General features: G+C 30.0%; 2 protein-coding genes across 3 annotated transcripts; one reads left to right on the top strand and one right to left on the bottom strand.

The window, feature by feature from the left end:
• The first annotated feature begins 14,565 nt into the window (after positions 1–14,565).
• Positions 14,566–15,858, top strand: LOC112706845 (uncharacterized). Its single transcript, XM_025758362.3, has one exon. The coding sequence runs from the start codon at positions 14,972–14,974 to the stop codon at positions 15,671–15,673; it is 702 nt and encodes a 233-aa protein (XP_025614147.1). The 5' UTR covers positions 14,566–14,971; the 3' UTR covers positions 15,674–15,858.
• A 230-nt stretch (positions 15,859–16,088) lies between these two features.
• On the bottom strand, positions 16,089–21,426 carry LOC112706844 (uncharacterized). Of its 2 annotated transcripts, XM_025758361.2 has the most exons (9): positions 20,992–21,426; positions 20,792–20,866; positions 19,796–20,676; positions 19,278–19,396; positions 18,017–18,904; positions 17,281–17,599; positions 16,745–16,910; positions 16,545–16,650; positions 16,089–16,446 (listed from the first exon to the last, which is right to left on the bottom strand). In XM_025758361.2, the coding sequence occupies exons 3-9, from the start codon at positions 20,639–20,641 to the stop codon at positions 16,329–16,331; spliced, it is 2,562 nt and encodes an 853-aa protein (XP_025614146.1). In that variant the 5' UTR covers positions 20,642–20,676; positions 20,792–20,866; positions 20,992–21,426; the 3' UTR covers positions 16,089–16,328. The 2 variants fall into 2 exon arrangements, with proteins under 2 accessions (XP_025614146.1, XP_072057140.1); XM_072201039.1 differs by lacking the exons at positions 20,792–20,866; positions 20,992–21,426 and having other exon boundaries at positions 19,796–20,700.
• Positions 21,427–22,264: the final 838 nt, after the last annotated feature.

The raw sequence follows: 22,264 nt of genomic DNA, 5'->3' as shown, positions 1-22,264 counted from the left end.
GGCCCACATTTAATCAACAAACAAAAAATAAATAATTTCATATCATTAAATATAGTCTTACACTATTAAAAATAATATTAATAATTAAATAATGACTACAAATTATAAAAATTACCTGGTTCCTAACATTTCTCCAATAAAAAAAATTCACTTTTTAAATTACTTATTAAAATTTATATACATGCATTAATCTTATTAGATGACAGTCAAATAACCGTATTAAATGATCCCATAAGATTCTTTGCATTCTATCAATACTCAGTATATTAAAAAGTGATATTAACTAAGGTCTAGTTTGATGGAACAAATAAAAATAGCAAAAAAAATTAAAACAAGTATATAGTTTACACAGTAAAGAACAAGGAATTAGACAAATCTCATCCTTAAATTCTGCAACAAAATCAAATAAAGTTCAAATCACAAAATAATGATTAAAGTATCGCCACCAAAATTAAAACAAGTATATATAGTTTGCAACGTAAAGAATAAAAATCGGACAAACGTAATCCTTGAATTCTACAACAAAATCAGATAAAGTTTAAATCGCAAAATAATAATCAAAGTATCACCCCTTCTTTTGTGATTAATACCATTTCTGGTGAGTATCATGACTTGTGTCAGGAGAAAAATGCTTTAACAGAAGAGAGTTTTAATAAATGAATATGTCGATTTCTAAAATACAGATATATCTAAACGAGTAAATGTTATTATTATAATTTTTATAATTTATAAAGTAATAAATTTTTTAATTTTGTTTTAATACACTAATAACTAAAGTTTGAACACATATTAGTATATTTGAATTCATTATTTAGTAGGACTGTTTAACTATATAATAAAGATGCAAAAATAATAGTTTATTTAGTATAATTAATTAATTATGCGTTAATACTTAATTAACCACTGAAACTATTTTATAATAACTATTAAAAATTAAATCTTCATTTTTTAATTAACAGCTACACTTATATATTTTATTTTATATATACAATTTTAAATAAATAAAATACAAGTAAATACAATCTTTTCATTCAACTATGACTCATCTGGAATTATGACAAAAAAAACTATATTATGACTAATGTATTAAATACTAATTGAACTATTTATTTGAATTAGTTACATCCATAAAATATTTTTCTATGTATTTAAAAATATAAGTTAATAACATATTTAATATGAAATTAATTAAAAAATAAAATATTTATCCAATTAAACTTCTATATATAATATGTTTACTTTTTTCGTAACGACTAATTTTTAGATATTTGATGGCAATGAGTTATAGATCAAATGATATAGTCTCTTCGTATTCATTTAAGATATTGTGGGTTTGAGTCTTTTGTTCTTCGATAAAAAAAATTAGATATTTGATTGTGATTAAATTACGTCAATAAAAATATTAAATTTTTAAATTACATATCAAAAATTATTTATATGTATTATTCTTACTAGATGACAGTTAAATAACCATATCAGATAATCGTGTAAGACTCTTTGCACTCTATCAATATTCAATATATTAAAGTATCAGATAATCGTGTTAACTGAGGTCTAGTTTGATGGGAGAGATAAAAAGAGAAAAAAAATTAAAATTAAACTAAGTATATATAGTTTGCAATGTAAAGAATGAATAAGGGTCGAGATATATCTGATCCTTGAATTCTACAACAAAATCAAATAAAGTTCAAACTACAGAATAATAATCAACGTATAACACCCCTTCTTTTGTGACAAACAATTTCGTGATAGGAGAAGAACATTTTGACAGAAGAAAGTTTTGATAAATGAATTTATCTCGATCTCTAAGGCACAAATATATGTGAATTCTATTCAACCCCCTCTAAAATAACATGTAAGTTACCATTCATGATGTGTTACACTCTAATTGGCCAGTATCTTAACTATAGTTAGATTATTTTATAATTTATGGTTTGAGATGGGTAATGATATAATTTCTTAAAATATTAAAACTTCACTCCCATTAATTGAAGCATATCTTCACTTCTCCATTCTTTTTTCATCATGTAGCTTCGGTCCTTCCAAGTATCGTCGTCGCTGCGGTGGTGACAAGAAGTAGCGCTGACGTCGTTGCGATCTACTGTCTTCTCACGCAATCTCCTTTTTTAATGGATCATTCCTTAACGACGTTGTTGAATTTCCATTACCTGTTCTTCCCCGTCATCGCTATCTCCAGTCGTCTTCACTCTATCCTTTTTTTCTGCCGTGGATCACTTCTTACCAACATAATTAATGGTTAGTTTAGTTATTAAATTTTTTCATTAAAAAATATATTTTTATTTAATTACATGATCAAATATATATTGATAGGTAAAATATAATATAATAAAATAAATCTATTTAGAATACTTAAAAGTATAATTAAAATCGTGAACATATAAATATAATAATAAATTTGTATTCTAAACAAGTAAACATATTTGTTTATCATACATAAATTATTTAAAAATAAATATATTATTAAAATTAATAATACAAATTTAAAATGATAAAATCCAATTTTTTACCGTATTCTTTTTATAGTATTTTTATTCTTTTAATTTTCAATTTATTAGTATTTTATTATTTAATTAATAATTAAAAAAATATTTTTATGAGAAATTTTTTTTGTATTATTTTAAAGAAGAGACCAATACAACAGTTTAAAAAAATCTAAAAATGATATTTTAAATAAAAAGTATTTAATATTAAAATTTTTAAATACAAAAATAAATTATATAAATATTTAAGAGATAGAGAAAAAATACATGCCTAATAATGAATTATTTTTGTCTGTTTTATTTATTTTAGACATACTCACGAGAAATAAAGAATTATTTTCATTTGTTTTATTTATTTTAGACATGTATTTCATATTTATATCTTAAATATCTATACAATTTACTTTTGTATTTAAAATTTTTAATATTAACTATTTTTATTTAAAATGTCATTTTTACATTATTTTTTAAACTGTTATATTGGTCTCTTCTTTAAGATAATATAAAAAATGATTTCTCAGAAAAATAATTTGTTTAATCATTAATTAAATAATAAAGTACTAATAAATTAAAAATTAAAAGAATAAAATACTATAAAAAAATATTTGTGAGAAAGTCGAATTTTATTATTTTAAACTTGTGTTATTAATTTTAACAGTTTATTTATTTTTTTAAATAATTCATGTATGATAAAAGAAATGTTTACTTGTTTAGAGTATAAATTTTATTATTATATTTATATATTCCTGATTTTAATTATATTTTTAAATACTCTAAATATATTTATTTTATTATATTATATTTTACATATGAATATATGTTCCATCATGTAATTAAATAAAGATATATTTTTTAATGACAAAATTTAATAACCAAACTAATCATTCTACGACAAAAAGAGGGATTGAGTGAGAGGACCAGGAGATGACGTTCGCGCTGGCCATGTGGCAAAGTTACGGAAAAAGAAAATTCAACGACGTCGTTAAGGATGATGCGGAAGAAAGAGAAGAAATTGCGTAATAGAGCACTGAAGAAAGAGAAGAAATTGCGTAATAGAGCAGTAGATGACGACTGTCGCTTCTTGTCACAAACCTTGACGACATGCTCGGAAGGATTTGAAGCTACGTGATGAAGAAAGAATGGAGGAGTTGGAAGGGTGCTTCAACGGGAATGGAGTTTTTGATAATTATACCATTACCTATCTCAAATAGTAATTATAAAATAATCTAACCATGATTAAGATAATGACCAATTAGAGTGTAACACATCATAAAGGATAACTTACATATTATTTTAGAGGAGGTTGGGTAGAATTCACCCAAATATATATATATATATATATATATATATATATATATATATATATATATAAATATATATATAAATGAGTAAATATTATTATTATATTTTTATTGAACATTATCAATACAATTTATAATTTGCTGAGAATTTTTTAAGATTATTTTTTTGGAGATCAAGGTCTGGCTGCTATTGGACAGTATTATAAACAACTTGAAGACTTGAATCTTTGATTTTGCAAAGGCTTAACCAATAGTGGTTTTACTGAATTTGCATTGAGTGTGGAAAAATCCATAAGTTACTGATAAGTGTGCTCCTCTTTTTTAGAAATTTTCTTCATTATCTTTTGCCTTGTATCTTTTTTATTTCTCTGAATTTTGCTTCATTTTTTTATTGACTCCATTTTATCACATTGGTATTATATACCACGAGTTACTCCAAGGCTTACTCCATCTCGAAAAATTCTTTTCCTGATTTATGAATTGAATGAAGTTTTGTAGTTGATAAATTTGTAGTTACTCCAAAATTTACATACTAAAATGTTACACTTTATGTGTATCTTCAATGATTAATAATAGTTAAGCAAGATTTTGGGACTTCAAGAGTTGCTGCCACTTCAAGCACCAGAAATTTGGAGCTGTTGAAAAGCTTAGCTGATTTTGCTATTGACTACACAAAAGATTTGATTCTGCAAGTAAGTAATCTTGATCCCATACTTCCATATTTGTTGGATTTTTTTATACTTATACACATATCGCAACCATGAGATGTCTAATTACCTTGATTACATGTAGCTGATACAAAATGACATGATTGAATGGTTTATCTTACAGATAATTGGTGAAATAACTATGTCTGCTGATGCAACATATAAAGCTATGGAGTTTGTTGGCACAACTGTTGAAAGTTTAAATGTGAGTTCATTATGCAAGATGCTATGCTATTGTGTGACTAAGTGTTGCTTTAATCTGAATAATGTTTTGCTTTTTATCATCACATGTGTTGTTTCGGTAATTTGTTCATGTTGGTAGATGGAGTAAAGGATGACATTGTGCAATATGGTTGTTGAAGCTGGAATAAAGAATGGCGTTGTTCCTGCTGATAGCACTACATATAAATATCTCGAGGTTTGTGCAATTTCAGCAGACGCAGTAAAATTTATGTCCCATCTCTTAAATTATATGCATGTATCTCACTTTGCTTGTATGTCTAGATTTTCTTTAAATGTTTTGTGTATTAAAAAATTATGTTAACACTACGTTTACTTTCCTATCTTGACCCTTGAATGGTCAGAGCGTACTGTATTTTTGTTCCCTTTTGTAGATTGTCTTGATTAATTTTAATGGTATGATGATGTTTTCCTTTCATTTTATTATGTTCATCGCACAAAGTTTTAGTGTGGTGCATTTATGTGAGGTCCCCCCTAAATGATGATTTTCCTTTTGATATTGTGCTCTTGTTTGGCCAGCAATGACTTCATTTTTTCTTCCTGTTGTTGTTCAAGATAAGACATTTGTGCCATATCAACCAGTTTATAGTGACCAGCAAGTAAAGTAGTCATAATTTCCTAATCATTTTGTTCTTTTCCTCTCATAATATTGTTATTGGGATAGCATGTCATGTCTATTATATTTAAATTTACATTTACAGGTATATTAGTATTCACTACAATGTTAATCCATTTTAACCTGCTTTACATGTTTGCATTCATATTACTTTCTGAATATAGATTTGACGTCTCAAAGTTGGAGTCATTGATAGCCAAGGTTAACCTATTGATTGTGTTTTCAGTGAGAATGTTCCTTTGTCTTTGGTATAATGCTTCTCCTACCTTCACAAGCTAATATGATGCCTATGGGTGTTGCAGTCTCATTCCTCAGATAACCGTGCTTTAGCTAGAAAGTGCAAGGACGTTAAAATTGACAGAATATACATAAGATCTTACACGGGTAAAAAAACAGATGATTTCATGGCTGCAACAAAAGTTTTTCTAACTACTGTAAAGCATTGTATTTTAATATTCTATACATAAATTTTAAATATTGCATTTTATTTTACATATATGCATTTAAATATGCACAAATGGCGTAGTAAATTTTGAAATGAGTGCTGGTATATATGAATATTGACATGTTAAGGGATTAATATCTACTACTTATGCCTGATATACAAGGTACTTGTGTAAAATCTTAAGAAATACTATGGTTATAATACTTTTCTATGCCTGATCACTGGTACTAGAGCAATAATATAGAGCTTGATGATTTTACTTAATGGTGATGATAATTTCATTTAATGCTGCTTTGCCGTAATATATATCTTTTTTTCTCCTTTTGTCAATCTTTTTGCAGTTTGCAATAGCTCCGGTTGATGTTCCTCAAATCAAGTACGGATCATGATATAAAATAGTAATTTACTTTTGATCATTAGCTATGTGCTAATTATTGATGTAACATAAACTTGTAGTATTTATGTTGTTTAAATTTGTATTATACTCTGTTATTTTTTAAGAAAAATTTATGTATAAATATTTTGAATTTAATGAAATATTTCATTTTGTAGTAATTAATTTTAGTATATTTATATTATGTACAATAATAATAATAATTGGTAAAAATAATTTAAAATTTTATAAAAATGATAGGTTGTTATTTCTAAAAGAATGAATATAATTAAAAAAGTCTTAAAATTTTAGCGGTAATAGTAATGGCAACTAAAAGCAGTGATGGACCCAGAAAAATTTAGTTGTGGGGGCAAAAAAATAATAAAATTTAGGTATAAATATATTTTTTTTATTTTTCATAATATCTAATAAGTTAAGAACTAATATATCATGACTTTGAGTTTTATTTAAGAGGGTCAATGAATTACTACACACACGAAATGAAATTCGAACTCCCAACACTTGTTTAAGCGGACGATTAAGCTAATCACTCGACCAACCCAAATTTATTTAGACATATTTAAAATTTTAAATTAGAACTATCTATACATATTGATAAGAATTAAAAACATACACACAATCACTTATTATAGTATTTAAAATAATAAAAATATAATTTCACTCAGTATAATATTTAAAATAATAAAAAAAATAATTTATAATGATTTTTTTATTTTTAATATGACTAAATATTATTTTTCTATATATGTTCTTAAACAATTATTTTATTTTTTATTTTCTCATATTTAATTATAAAAACTATTTATTATAATTTTTATGATATAAATAAATTTTTTATTCAAAATAATTACTATAATCAAGACCATTCTAATAATAAATATTAATAAAGTATATTAATATATAGATAATATATTTTTTATGTTAAATATTTTTTAGAAAGTCACTAATAATTTAAGTTGTATTTAATTAGAAAACTAAATTTTAATTTAATTATCAATTATAGTAGAATTGATTATCACTATTTTCTGAGTTTATTTGTTTTTTATTTTTTATTTTTATACTAAATCAAATTTAATAATATAATTATTATTAAATGTTAAGTTTAACAAAATATTTTTTTAACATAAAATATAAAAAAATATTTATATTTTATTTTGGATAAATATAATATAATAAGATATATATATATATATATATATATATATATATATATATATATATATATATATAGAGAGAGAGAGAGAGAGAGGGGTATGTATTAGTTTTTTTTTTTAAATCCTATGGGGGCAAATGCCCCTCTTCCTTCAATGTAGGTCTGTGCCTGACTAAAAGTGAATAATATTATAATTTTAAAATTATTTTAGTGGTCATATAAATTGTCGGTAAAATGGATTTTAGCAGCAATAGTAATGACCACTAAAAGTGAATAATATTGTAATTTTAGAATTACTTTTGGTGGCCATATAAATTGTCAAGAAAATGGCCGCTAAAAGTTATATAGTTTTTGTAGCCATTAAAACAGTCTTTACTAGTAAATGTTATAATTGCCACTAAAACTTTTTAACGACAAAGTATAAGACAGCTAATGTCTAATTGTCGATAAATGTATTAGTGGCTATTTTTATTACTGCTAAAAGTAAAACTACTAAAAGTAAAATAAATAGCCACTAAAAATAATTTTTTTATAATGACATTAGTAAAGTGATTTTTTTTAAATTATTTATTAAAAATTACTTACATATATATGCATTAATCTTATTAAAAATTGTCAAATAATCTTGTAAAACTGTTTGCGCTCTCTCAATGTTCAATATATTAAAAGGTGATGTTAAGTGTTAACTAAGGTCTGGTTTGATGGAAGAGATAAAATGAGAAAAGAAAATCAAAAATTAAAACAAGTATATATAGTGTGCAATGTAAAGAATAAAGGTCGAGACAAACCTGATATTTAAATTCTTCAACAAAATTAGATAAAGTTCAAACCACATGATAAGGATCAAAGTATAATCCCTTCTTTTATGGCTAAGACAATCTCTTATAAGTATCACATGATTCATAATAGGAGAAGAATATTTTGACAGAAGAAAGTTTTGATAAATGAATTTAATAACACATTTAATATGAAACATAAGTTAGTATACCACATCTAATATGAAATTAATAAAATAATAAAATATTTTATCCAATTTAATTTCTATGTTTACTTTTTTCGTAAAAACTAATTTTTAGATATTCCATTATGATTATTACATTAGTAAAGTGATTATCTTTTTAAATTATTTATTAAAAGTTATTTACAGGATAAGTATTATTTTGGATCGTTCTTAATATTTAAGATCAAAATCAAATTCATCTTTAGTCTTATTTTGAATTTAAAATCGTCTCCAACATTTCATTTGGTATTAAAAATATCTTTTTAACTTTTTTTGGACAAAAGTACCATTTTCTAACTTCACCGTTCACCACAACCTTTATTACCACCAACTATTCATCTTCTCATATCTATTTATTTTAATCCATCAACAACAACACAACAAAAATTCATAATCAACAACATAACATTCAAATTTAAAAATTCATCATCAACATCATATCATTCAAATTCAAGAACAATATTAACAACCTCATTTATCTTAAAGAGATTAGGAAGAGAGTGAAACTACAGGGAAGAAAGGAGAAGCGAGAGAACGAGAGAGCGAGAGGGAGAAAGCTCAAAATCGTGGCCACCACCATCGAAACTGCCACCACTGTTGCTCTTGAAAATTGCCGCCAGAAAGGAAGGAAAAGAAGATCTGGAACCAGATCAGAAGTCCTTGCAAACGCTAACAGAGAAGTAGAGAAGCTCAGCCTCAATGTTCACCACCATCTTCAACGTATCAAAAATTTGTTTTAAATGTAACATCAAATCCTTTAAATCCAACAACAACAACAAAGCATTCAGATTTTTTTGAAAAAAAAATGAAAAACTTAATTAATTACAGAGAAAGACAAACGAGATTCAGAGTGAAGTAGAGATAGCAAGGTCACCGGTTTGTTCCGCCACTGCTGTCGCCAGAAAAGGTCGTCGACAGCCGACAAGGTAAATGGTGATGGCGCCGTGACCAACGCCAAAAAAGAGGGCGACGACAGCGAAAAGGATGTTCTTCAATGGCGAGGCGAGGAGAGGGTGCGGCAGGCAAGGCGAGGATGCGGGACAATAAGGTGAGGGTGTGGCATGGCAAGGCGAAGGCGACTATCAATCTCGACAGCAGCGGAGGAGTCCTCGATGGAAGATCTCTGCTGTGATTTCCCCTTTCAACACATGCAACAATAGCAACAACAGCAATAACAACATAACGACGACACCATTTTGAAGAGCACCGAAATTAGGACAAGGATGCTCAGGAAAAAGAAAAGGAGTGGATTTAGAGGATTGTCCGATTAAGAAGAAGAAGAGGAGGAGTTGGAGGAAGAGGTGGAGGAGTAGTGTGAATTTTTGTTGTGTTGTTGTTATTGATGGATTAAAATGAATAGATATGAGAAGAGGAATAGTTGGTGGTAATAAAGGTGGCGGTGGTGGTGAACGGTGGGGTTAGGTAAGGATATTTTTGTCTGAAAAAAGTTGAAAGGACGATTTTAATATCAAATAAAATATTGTTGGGAATAATTTTAAATCCAAAATAAAATTAAAGACGAATTTGATTTTGACCCTAAACTTTAAGGACTAAAATAGTACTTATCCTTTATTTACATGCATTAATCTTGTTAAAAATTATCAAATAATCTTGTAAGAGTCCTTGCACTCTATCAATGTTCAATATATTAAAAGATGATGTTCATATTTAACTAAGGTCTGGTTTGATGGAAGAGATAGAACGAGAAAAGAACATCAAAAATTAAAAAATATATATTGAGTAACGTAAAGAATAAGGTCGAGATAAACTAAATACTTGAATTCTGTAACAAAATTAGATAAAGTTCAATCACATAATAATGATCAAAGTATTGTCGCTTCTGTGACTAAGACAATCTCTCACGAGTATCATGATTCGCGACAGAAAAAGAACGTTTTGACAGAAGCAGGTTTTCATAAAGGAAAAGCCTAGGGGTTAACAATTTTAATGAATTTTAGCCAGTATATAACCAGCAGAGAAAGATGAACCATTGGATGAAATCTCACATCAATCTCACACCATCAAATCATCATTAATGATTAGTTAATGGCTAACAATCACAAAAATTACTGGTCCCCTGACATTACTCTATGAATTTATCTTAATCTTAAAGGCGCATATATATATATATATATATATATATATATATGAGAGTAAATATTGTTATTATATTTTTATAATTTACCAAGTAATTAATTTTTTTAAAATTGTTTTAAAACACTAATAATAAAAGTTTGAACACATATTATTATCCATTTGAATTCATTATTTAGTATGTAAGACTGTTTAACTATGTAATAAAAATGAAAAAGTAGTTGATTTAGAACAATTATGAGTTAATACTTAACCATTAAAACTATTTTATAATAATTATTAAAAGATTAAAGCTTCATTTTTTGATTAACAGCTTTGCTTATATATTTATATATAATATCTATAATTTTAAATAAATAAAATCTAAGTAAATAGAATTAGTTTATTCAAACACTACAAGAAATTTGTCGAAAACTATCACATTTACTGGCAAATTTACAAAAAAATTCGCCGGTAACATATTTATTGCCGAAATAAATCCGACGGTATAAGCCTCAGTGATAATTGTTTATCGGCAGATTTTTTTGTCTGCCGCTAATTATTGGCAAATTTAGCGACGGATATTAACTTTTAATTGGCAAAATTCTAGAGTTTGTTACCGTCGGATTGGATTTATCTCTCGATAAATCCAACGGTAATCTTAATTTTTTTTAAAAAAATCATTTAAAAAATCAACATATAATTTTAAAAAATGTTTAAATTCAATCATTTTTAAACTAAAAAATTCAAAATTTTATATTTTTCTATAATAATTTGTCTATAATTTTCGTTAAAAGTTCACAAATAATTTCACACATCAAAGTTTAAGAATAAAAAAGAAAAATAATAATTACTCATGTATGGAAAAAGTAGCACTATAAACATATACTATAAATTCAGAAAAGATGAACTTACATAAGGTTCGATATGAAAAACAAGATACCTCATGGTGGCTAAGTAAATTGCATAGTTGAAACTCTCTAAACAATAAAATATTGAAAAAAATTATACAAATGGTATATCTACTTAAGATTCTAAGTAATCCACTAACTTGCATATGTATGACTCTCAAATTTATATATATCTATTTAAGCTTATACAATTTTAGCAACTTACAAATTTAGTTGGAGGTTTTGCATCATAAATCTACTATCTACAGGAGTATTTTCTGGAATAGCAGACTGTACACCTTCAATTGCAAACTATAAACATAATCAACATACAAACTATAAATATAATCAACACACAAATTATAATTAAACAAACAAATCAAAGTTCATATATTTAAATGAGTAAATTACAACAAACTTAGTAAAATTAACAACAATCAACTTAGCAAAATTAATTCAAAAAATAATTAACTCAAACAATAATAAACTTAGAAAATTAACAACAATCAACAATAAATCAATAATTAACTTAAAAATTAATAAGCTAAAATTAACTTAAAGAATTAACAACAATTAGCTCAGACAACAATAAAATAAAATAAAAAAATTAACAATAATAACAAACACCATCAACTCAAAACAAACCCTAAATTATACCCTACCTAACCTAATATTATTTAATTTTTAATTACACTAAATTAATATAACAAACTCTAATCACACACTTCATTAAAAAATTTAATTAATAATTTAATAAAATACCTAAAATATCCTAAACAAAAAAATCTAAAAAGATACAAAACTATAAGAAAATTTTCTTTGATAGTGGCTGCATAATGGTAGAAGCGTGGTGGTGATAGGAGACAGTAGTAAAACCTGCAGTGGTGGAGTTAAGATTTAGTAACATAACAAACAACCAAAAAGAAAAATGGACAACAACCTTACCTTGGTGCGGTGGACTTCAGCCGCAGTGATGGTGACAAGGTGACGACGGCCGATCGATGGCAAAGGACATCAACAGCGGCGGCACGGCGGAGGCTTTCCACGAAGACTCCAGCAGCAGTGACGACAACGTGTTGATCTGTGACGGCAATGTGGCTTACCAGTGGTGGCGACGGCAACTCCAAGTGGTGGTAAAGCACCCTTCTTCAATAGACCAAATGGAGAGAGATGAGAGAGAAGAAGGGACAAGAAAGAGAGAGAGAGAGAGAGAGAGAGAGTTTGTAGAAGTGAGGGAGAAGAGTTACGCATTTGAATTTTCTCCTAAATTTACTGTCGAATTTATCGGTGAAAAATCGACAGTAAAATGTTCGTTGTTGCCTAAACGACATGCTTCATTAAATCCTGTTATTGTCGGAATTTTTCGATAGAAAATTCAACGGTAAATTCAGCGCTAATAAAATTATTTTTTGTGCCTTTATTTATCATCGGATTTAGCGGCAGAATTTTAAATCCGAGATTCAAGTGACGAATTTTCACTCATAATTATCAAAAAATTCGCTATTAAATTCGTCAGTAACGTCTATCGCTAAATCTGACGATATTCAACGCATTTCTTATAGTAAAATAGTACTCAATAATCAGATATTAGACAGAATTAATGTGATATCTAAGTATAATTTGGCTGCTATTTTATTTGTTGTTAAATTTAATTAATTTGTGATACGTATTTCAGATATTCATAAAATACCAAATCTTCATCGTTTATTTTTATGTTTATTGTCTTTCTTTTGTTGCATCAGAAATTAAAACAAAGTATATATAATTTGTAACTTAAAGAATAAGTAACGAGAAAAACTTGTTCTTGAATTTTGTAACAAAACCAGATAAAGCTCAAATCACAAAATAATGATCATAGTATCAATCTTTTCTCTATGATTAAGACGATTCCTCACGAGTATCATGATGATTCGTGACAGGAAAAAATTGTTTTGATAAAAGAAAGTTTTGATAAATGATTTTATCTCAATTTCTAAAACACAGATATATCTAAAAGAAATATTATTGTTATTATTATGTATTTATGTTTTTCATAGTTTACGAAGTAATTGATTTTTTTAATTGTTATAATACACTAATAACGAAACTTTTAACACATATTATCATCCAATTGAATTTATTGGTTTGTAGGACTATTTAATTATATATGTAATAGAGATGAAAAAAGGGTCTATTTTATAATAATTGTTAGAAATTAAATCTTATTTTTTAATTAACAGCTATACTCATATATTTTACTTCTTCATATATATACAACATATCTATAATTTAAATAAATAAAATCCAAATAAATAGGATCTGCCTATTCAGCTATGACTCATTTGGAGTTATGACACAAAAAAAAGGAAAAAATGTATTATGACTAATGCATTAAATACCTAATTGAATGATTTACTTGAATTAGTTACCTCCAAAAAATATTTTTTATTTAAAAATATAAGTTAATAACACATTTAATATGAAATATAAGTTATTTAATGTGAAATTAATTAAATAATAAAATATTTATCCATTTTAATTTCTATGTTTACTTTTTTTTTGTAAGATTTTTTGGGGCATGTTTTTTATAAGATTGATTGTTACTGGATGAAACCTATTGAATTTACACCAGAACGATGTCAAATAGTGGCACTGCTCAATACTCAAGACATTAGACAGAGTTGATGTAATATCTACTTATAATTATTAATTTGGTTGCTGTTTTATTTGTTGTCAAATCTAATTAATTTTTAGTTTTAATTCTGATTTTGTGTTTGGCTTTATTAATGAAATAAAAAAAATCTAGCGTTTCTTTTATCTGGAAAAAATATTTGATAATCTAGTAGTCTCATAGATTTGTTTTCAATACAGTTTTTTTAAAAAAAAAAAAAACTATATTCAGATGAACAATTTATATTTGATAAATAATTTACTAATGATTCGAATATAGACAATTTTGTTGGTTTAGATAGATTGTGTTATTGATGTGTTTTTTAAGTAAGTACTTATTCATATGAAAAAAAAAATTATAAAACATAAAAGCAGAAATAAGAGTACAATCTCTACACTCGTTATTTTGAAGCTAAATCTACAAATTGCTGTAATCTTACCATATCTACAAATTGTTCTAATCTTACCAGGCTAGCACGTGTTGATATAACCTATTTTTTAATTACAAAAAAGAATGTTAAATTAAATTAACAAATGAAAATGTCCCACATATAGTTTTCAGCTTTGGTTTGAAGTTTGAACTAAATTGATGGATGAACATGCTACTTGCTTCAAGACTTCCAGATAATTCTACACAAGGATAAATACTACAGTAAATACACTTTGCTGTAACACTGTACAATGCTAGTTTATAAATTTGGGATAAGACCAAAACAAAAAAAGGTAACTGAAAAATGAAGCACTACACCTTTCAACGAGGCCATAAACAGTGGCACATCCTCCAATCACACTCCAGAACTTACCATTAACTTTTTAACCCCACGTATCTACATGCTTCATGAACACTTGACACGTGGCCACCCACACGTCAACTTTTAGTAAACCCATCTTAGGTTTGGCTGGTTATATAAGATAAAACAAAAAGTGAAAAAATACATACTCCATTAACCTTCATAGTTTATCTATGAACATCTGCAAAGAAGCTTGAAAGGGAAGGGAAGAATGGGTCCAAAGCGTGGTCAGAAGGTGGTGATCAAATCCACCAGGAAAGTTGTCCAAGAAAGTGTTCAAGTTTCGATTGTGGGCAGCAGCAGCAAACGAACAAGAAGAGGGAACAACAAAGATATTCAGACAAGTGACGAGGTTGTAGGAGAAGAAAATGTGAGGATTATTCCAGTTCAAGAAGTGACTCCTCAACCCAAAGATGCAAGTACCACCACTGTCACTACTCAACAAGACGACCAAGGAGAACAAGAACATAATGCTGAAACAGAAGAACAAAATATTGACACTACTGCCACAGCTGTTTCTCAAAAAGAAGAACCCAAAGAGCCATCATCTAAAGAGGATGATGAAAAGAAAGCTAAGACCCATGAAAGGAATGATGGTAAAGGGAAGAAGAAGAGAAGAAAGAGGTCAAGTGGAGAAGGATATAAGAGATATGTGTACATGGTGTTGAAGCAGGTACACCCTGACATGGGAATTTCTTCACAGGCCATGACTGTTCTGAATAACTTGATGGGTGACATGTTTGAAAGGCTAGCTGATGAGGCTTCCAAGCTAAAAACATACACAGGGCACATGACATTGTCATCAAGGGAGATTCAAGGGGCAGTGAAGCTGGTTCTGCCTGGGGAGCTTGGAAAACATGCCATTGCTGAAGGGGCCAAAGCTGTCACCAACTATATATCCCATGATGCCTGATATAGGCCATAAGTTGAAGCTTTCTTCTCTGTGTGAACTTGTTGTATAGTCAAGTGTATGTGTACTGTGTGTATTTTCTTTTGTTTTTGCATGTTTTAGGAGTAGATGTGAACAATATGCTTTCCTTTTATGTTGGAAACTGTGTCACCGCTTTAAGATTGTAAAAATCTAACTGCTTACTATCATGAGAGTGTACAACATTTTAAAGTTCCTTTTTCAAGCATTTAGTAACAAAGGTTTAAACAACAACACGACTACTATAGTAAAAAAATTACTAATTGTGAACACCAAAAAAAAAAAAATAGTAACTCTGCTCATTATGAAACCTCCACGCTCTACACACTACCAACGGCAAATGCAACTTTACATCATAAGTATTATAAAATTTGAAACCAAGTGAAGGAAATCCAATCACTCAAAATCAAAACCGATATTTACTTTATTTATTTCAGAAACATGGCCCTCAAAAAATTGCCATCAACTGTTCCATTGTTGCACTTAACAAGTTGACATAAATACAGGTAATCACATCAAGAAGCAAAAGGACGGAGAAGGACATCAACTTAAAAATAAGGTACCTGGAAATCTCCAGGAAATAAAAACTTGTGCAGATTCTGTAATTTTGGCTATATGTAACCCCTTTTTAATGTCTAAACTATAGTATGGAATAAGCACGAATTACTTCAACAACTGGTGCTTGACACATTGGACACTTCCTTCCACTTCGGTGCAAATCATTAGCACAGTTAGAACATGTGCACATATGTCCACATCTGCAAGGAAAAAACCAAAAAACAAAATGCTTGTTAAGAGATTAAATTCGAGAGCAAAATTGGCTGCTGATGTATCAAAATGATACTGAATAGTTTACCTGTACAAGAGAGAATCAATATTGCTTTCGCAGCAAATGCAGCAAACCCCTTTCCTCACGCATTCCCATTTGGATTTATCATCTGGTGAATCATGGTCACGTGTTCCTGTGATTAAATCAATTCAACTTGGTCTTAAAGCTAATGAATTAATGAATGATACAGGTAGAAAGACAAAATGTGGGATTGAAAAAATGTATACCTGATGAACCAGTTGAGCGATTTAGGGCCGCAGAAACCTCTTGTCTTATTGAGCGTTGCAACTCAAGCTGCATATCCATGCAGGTCTCCAGCATTCTCTGCATATTGTTCATTCTTTGCTGTAGCCTAACCATGTCAACTCTCAAGTCATTAATGACATCCCATTCCTGGCAAATTTCGAACCAGAAAAGATTACTCCCATAATAACACAAATATATGACATTTTAATGATTCATTAAAATCTAAATACGATTTCATGATCGAATATTACTCCCTCCGTGTTATTCTTACTGTATTCAAAAGGTTTAACAGATAAAATTGATGTGCCAGATAAAATGTGTATCAAGATGCATTGATCTAGATATACCAAAATTTTCACATGGAATATAACGTTATCTAATATATGTAGTTAATCTTACTTGGTGAGACAGATTTACATATGATAATACACAATAATAAGATGGAAAGGGTGGACAACTTAGTCTCAAAGATTATGGAGGCTAAAGGAAAAGCTGTCAGTCCTACAAATTAACGTACCATTCCTAGGCGTTGATTATTTATATCATGAGGTGACCATCTGTCATGACGTGAGCGGCGGTGATCCCATATCGGCGGTGGCGGAGGTGGCGGCGGCAAGGGTTGACGACCAAGTGAGCTATTAACAGCATCCTGAGTACCAACAATCGGATCCCTGTTCTGTTGCTCAAGCTCCTGTGCTGCCGAGGGAGAGAAAGGGGTGGTTGTTTCTTGCAGCTCCCACTCAACGTTAGCATGACTCTGCCTTTCAACGTATGATTGTATCAACTGATCAAGGCTTTCACGAAAACTGCTGCGAAGGAGGTTTGAGACACTTCTCCTGCAAACAGAAAAGAAAACTTCGTTGAGAATCACGTATTTCAATTTTAAACAGCGCTAAAGCCCAAGATACTCGAATACATCAAATTATCATAATCATCCCGTATGATTATTATTCATGTAATACTTCAGCATTTATATTTTTAGCAAATACCTATTCTCATTATTTTTCTCTAATCATATATTCGTTTTGCAATCTTGCCTACTTCAATTAAAAACAGTAGATTTGTTACCCTTATTAACCATGACGATATTCAATTGTGTGTAGTTGTATATTATACTTGATATTATATATTCCCGTATCTTAATCTTAAGGTTTAATATTACTATCATATTTGCATCATTTTGTATCCAGACACTTATCCATACCCATTACCCTTACAATACAGGCTGAAACTCTTCAGTCATTTCTACGTACCTACTTAGCAGTTCCCTGAGTTCGACACTGTACACATTGTCATCTTCGGGAAAATAAAATCCATGAATTCTACCAACTGGAGCTGCTTCATGATCAGAAGGTCCTCCCAACCAAATTTCTACAGCCTCTTGAAAGCCGCTGTCCTCCTGCCACACTTCAGGCCCTTCCTGTAGGCGAGAATTTTCTCCATCTTCATTTCCGAATGTGTTTGGAGGTAGTTCATTTGATGAGCCACCGAGTTGATTATTGTCAACACCATCCTCAGTGCTACTCCATTCAATGCTAGTTTGATGCCAGTCACTTCCTTCATTTTCAGAAATAGCCTCTTCTGGTTGCTCTACTTCTGGAGCAACAGATACATCCCAATCCACATCAGCAGCAATATTGCCCTCTATACTATTGCTGTGATGTGATAAGTAGCTTTCATTATCGGTTATACCACCCAGCTCAGATTGCTCAATATGTACCACATTTACCTGCATATTGCTATCTCTACCTTCAATTTGCAACCTTTGTTGGGTGAGGCCACTAGAAGCATCTTCAGTATCCATAACAACATTTTGTCCAATGCTATCGCTGCCTTCAACCTCAACACTTGAAGCCAATGCCTGATCAATTTCATTAGCATAAGCACCAGAATCTTGACAGTCTAGATTCTCATAAGTAGATTGTTGAAAACAGTTTTCCCTGCCAGATATGCCAATTCCATCACTTCCATCGTTATTAGACTCCGACTTTTTAGCATGTACAGATGGGACTGTTTGTGAACTGCTGGCTCCAGCATGTTCAATTGCATTAACATCACCATCAGTGTCAGATGAGGCATCGGAAACGTTGCTTGTTGCTTGACTGCAACCAGTATTGTCCTTTCTGGAAAAGAATCCTTCCCTGTTCAGAAGATAAGTTAATGTCATTAACACAAAGCATATACGTAATATATGAAAAATGGGCCAATAACAACAAAGAACAGTTACATTTCCTTTTGGTTTTAGGAAGAATAAAGTGAAAAGGTTATTATTAAGAATTTCAGCCACCAGGTAAAGAAAAGAGGGGAGACTTCATAATATGACATAATTTTTAAATGATTCTCTAGCACCAGTTGTCATCACTCATCAATCATCAATTTGTAAAAATAACAATGGGAAAGCAAAAGAAGTCACGACTAAGCAAGTAGTGAGAGAAAGAAAGAAATACACAAGCATTTACATGTGATAGGATTTGAAGTTTCTTCTCAACTTAATGGTATTAAGAACTGGCATACCTTAGACCTGATACAGTCTGTTTTTGCCTCAATAAACCTAATTCACTTTCCGCAATGGAAGTGGACCTGTTATTATCAGTTGATCTATCATTTCTCAAGAACCTGCCTCTAAGCAATGCCTGAAAACAATTTGAGAAACAATCATAAACTGCAAGAGCAAAGCTCAGATACAAATCACGTCCTAGACTTTCAATTATTCTTCTAGTTCTTCAATCCAAAATTTCTAAATTATTTCTACGAGATTTTCTGTTCTATAATACACACTACAATACTCCATAGAGGCATAGACTATCTCTGCAACTAAACCATTTCACTTCATCTTCCCCCAGAAATAATGCATAAAAAAAATGTGTTTTTGCTCAAGGTGGAACTAGATCAAGTATTTTACCAATCACACACGAGAACAAATATTCAATGCACACACTTCATTCACATATTCTGCATACTGTAAATATAAAAAATATATATTAAAAAAAAAGAAAGCGAAAAGAAAAGATACAGAACATTTGGGAGACAACCTGAATGCGATTGCGGTGGGGGAAACGGGATACAGCCCGGTGTTCAAACAACTCCTGAACTTCTCTTTGCCTTTCCACCTCAGCCTTCTTGAGCATATCAAGCAGAACCTGCCGGCCACGCAATCTACGGATTCCCCTCCGTGTATGCTCAGATTGGCCCTCATGCTGATTAACAACGAATCCATCCCGAACACGTTCAATTTGGTTACCGATCTCCGAAGATTGATCTTCCCTGTTTTCACTAGAAGACACAACTCTCTGCTGGCTACTCATCTGTACCCACTCCCTAATGATACTCACCCTCTCCTGCTCAGTTTCCCCAAGCCACTGTCTCCTTGAACCACCACTTCCTCTGGGAACATTTGATGCACGATGATCCCCAGCACCACTATTCATCCATTCCCTGAAAATTTGCCTCACTCTTTCCCTTTCAACTTCTCCAAGATCTGAAGAGCTCTCACAATTAGAATTGCCTAAACCCTCGTGTTCATCGTCACGAGAATCATTCTGACTTTGTGACTGTGACCATGTTTCTGATTCATTCTCACCCGAAATTGCATCTTCTATCATATGCCCTTCACCTTCTCCTCTCCGAGAGGCATCATCCTGCGACAGGTCCGAGATCAATCCATCACTCCTCTGCCTAATTAACAACTCCCCAGACCTCCCCTGAACTTGACCCGCCATGTGTTCATCCTCGATTTCTCGCCACATTTGCAAGAGGGAAGATGAACGGGCACCTCCCCTCCCTCCTCCATCCCCTCGCCTACCTGATAACTGAGAATGAGACTCCCTAAGAAGTGTAGAGTCAATCACAGCCACACTATGCACACCAGCAATAGCCATCTCTCTAATTCAGTTTTTTCCAACAATGCACGCAACTGATACAATAAAAGATCTCTTCACTTCAATTCAATGACAAACCACCATATTCAAGTGCATTAAAATTTGCATAGCAGAGTAAAAAAAAAGGAAAATCAGTGGCCAGTTGAGTACCAATAGGCACATGAAGGGGACCAAATTTTTCCAGCTGAATGTATTATTAATGTTACAGCTAAACTACACCTTAGCCTGCCAAAATAGTAAACAAAATTAAAAGGCATAAGTGCAAAATAACAAAAAAAGACAGCATTAAAATTACGAGAATTGAGAACTCTATGTGTTTGTGTGTGAGAGAGAGTGAAGAACGATTTTACCAGTGAAATGAAGTGAAGTTATGCTTTTGGTTTGTGAGTAAAGCAAAAGAAACCTAACTGTTCTGTGAAATGAACAAAATTCACAGACAGAGAGAGAGAGAGAGAGAGAGAGAGAGAGAGAGAGAGGGAAGAAACGGTGATTTAGGAAACGAAGGAATGAAAGGGAAAAAGGGGACACGTCAACGGCGGTGATGGAGAACGGAGCCGTCACATTAACGTTTTTCCGAAGGAGTCATCATTGTGTGAGTGTGTGACATGTGGCGATATCTCGATTTTCTTATTCCGGCAAATTGACGGCAACGTTTACGAATCTTAAATCCAACGTGAAGTTTCACCTTTCACGCAAGCCTTAAACGCCGTCGTTTCGAATTTTCGGTCTATGATTATGCATTCTTCCCAACCTCACGCTTTTTCTCTTTTCTTCTTTCTTTTCTTACCTTTTGTTTTTTCTTCCTATCAAACTATATATAAACTTATATAGTTTGTTGTGCCTTTTACATAAATAATTTTTCAATTAAAAAAATAGGTCCCAGTCAAATATTCAAATAATGCATCATAAATTTCGTCAATGATACTAATCATACTGTCATATGTTTGTATTTTAGTCTTACCATATGTTGGATTTAATTACTGGTGGTATTTAATTCTTATATCCCTAAAAAGTAAGGTTCTGGCACTGAATTATTACTCACGTCAAAGACAGTGGGCATGGCAAAATTGACAAAATATTAGTGTGGGGGGTTAGGTTAGGTATGAATTGAGGAAAATACTTGGACTAAAATATTCAATTCAATATAAAACAAAATGAGTTGAAAATTAGTTGTGAAGAAATGGTCTTAGTGCCCAATTAATGAGAGGAAAAGCTGAATCAACTAATTTTTAAACAGTATTAACTTTATTGTAGTCAATCAACTAACCGTCACAAACTATTTCATATAAATGAATTTAATTTTTTATAAAAAAAATTATACTAATATATTTAATCAAGTATTGTGATATAAATATTGTTGACTGCTACATTTACTCATTTAACAGAAAAAAAAAGAAAAATATATATATATACTTATTTAACTCTACTTAATGGAATGTCAATATAAAATATAAAATACGAAGAATATTAGAGCATTATCAGAATTTATTTATTTTTGTTATTAATTAATTATTAATATTTAAAAATATAATATAAAATATATTATTGAATTACTAAACTAAAAAAATTAAATTAATGACTAAATAATAATTAAAAATAATAAATTCTAATAGTTCTTAACAT

This window comes from Arachis hypogaea, chromosome 8 (assembly GCF_003086295.3).
Source record: "Arachis hypogaea cultivar Tifrunner chromosome 8, arahy.Tifrunner.gnm2.J5K5, whole genome shotgun sequence".
In the NCBI taxonomy this organism is placed as follows: domain Eukaryota; kingdom Viridiplantae; phylum Streptophyta; class Magnoliopsida; order Fabales; family Fabaceae; genus Arachis; species Arachis hypogaea.
This window is presented reverse-complemented; position numbering and strand designations above follow the sequence as displayed.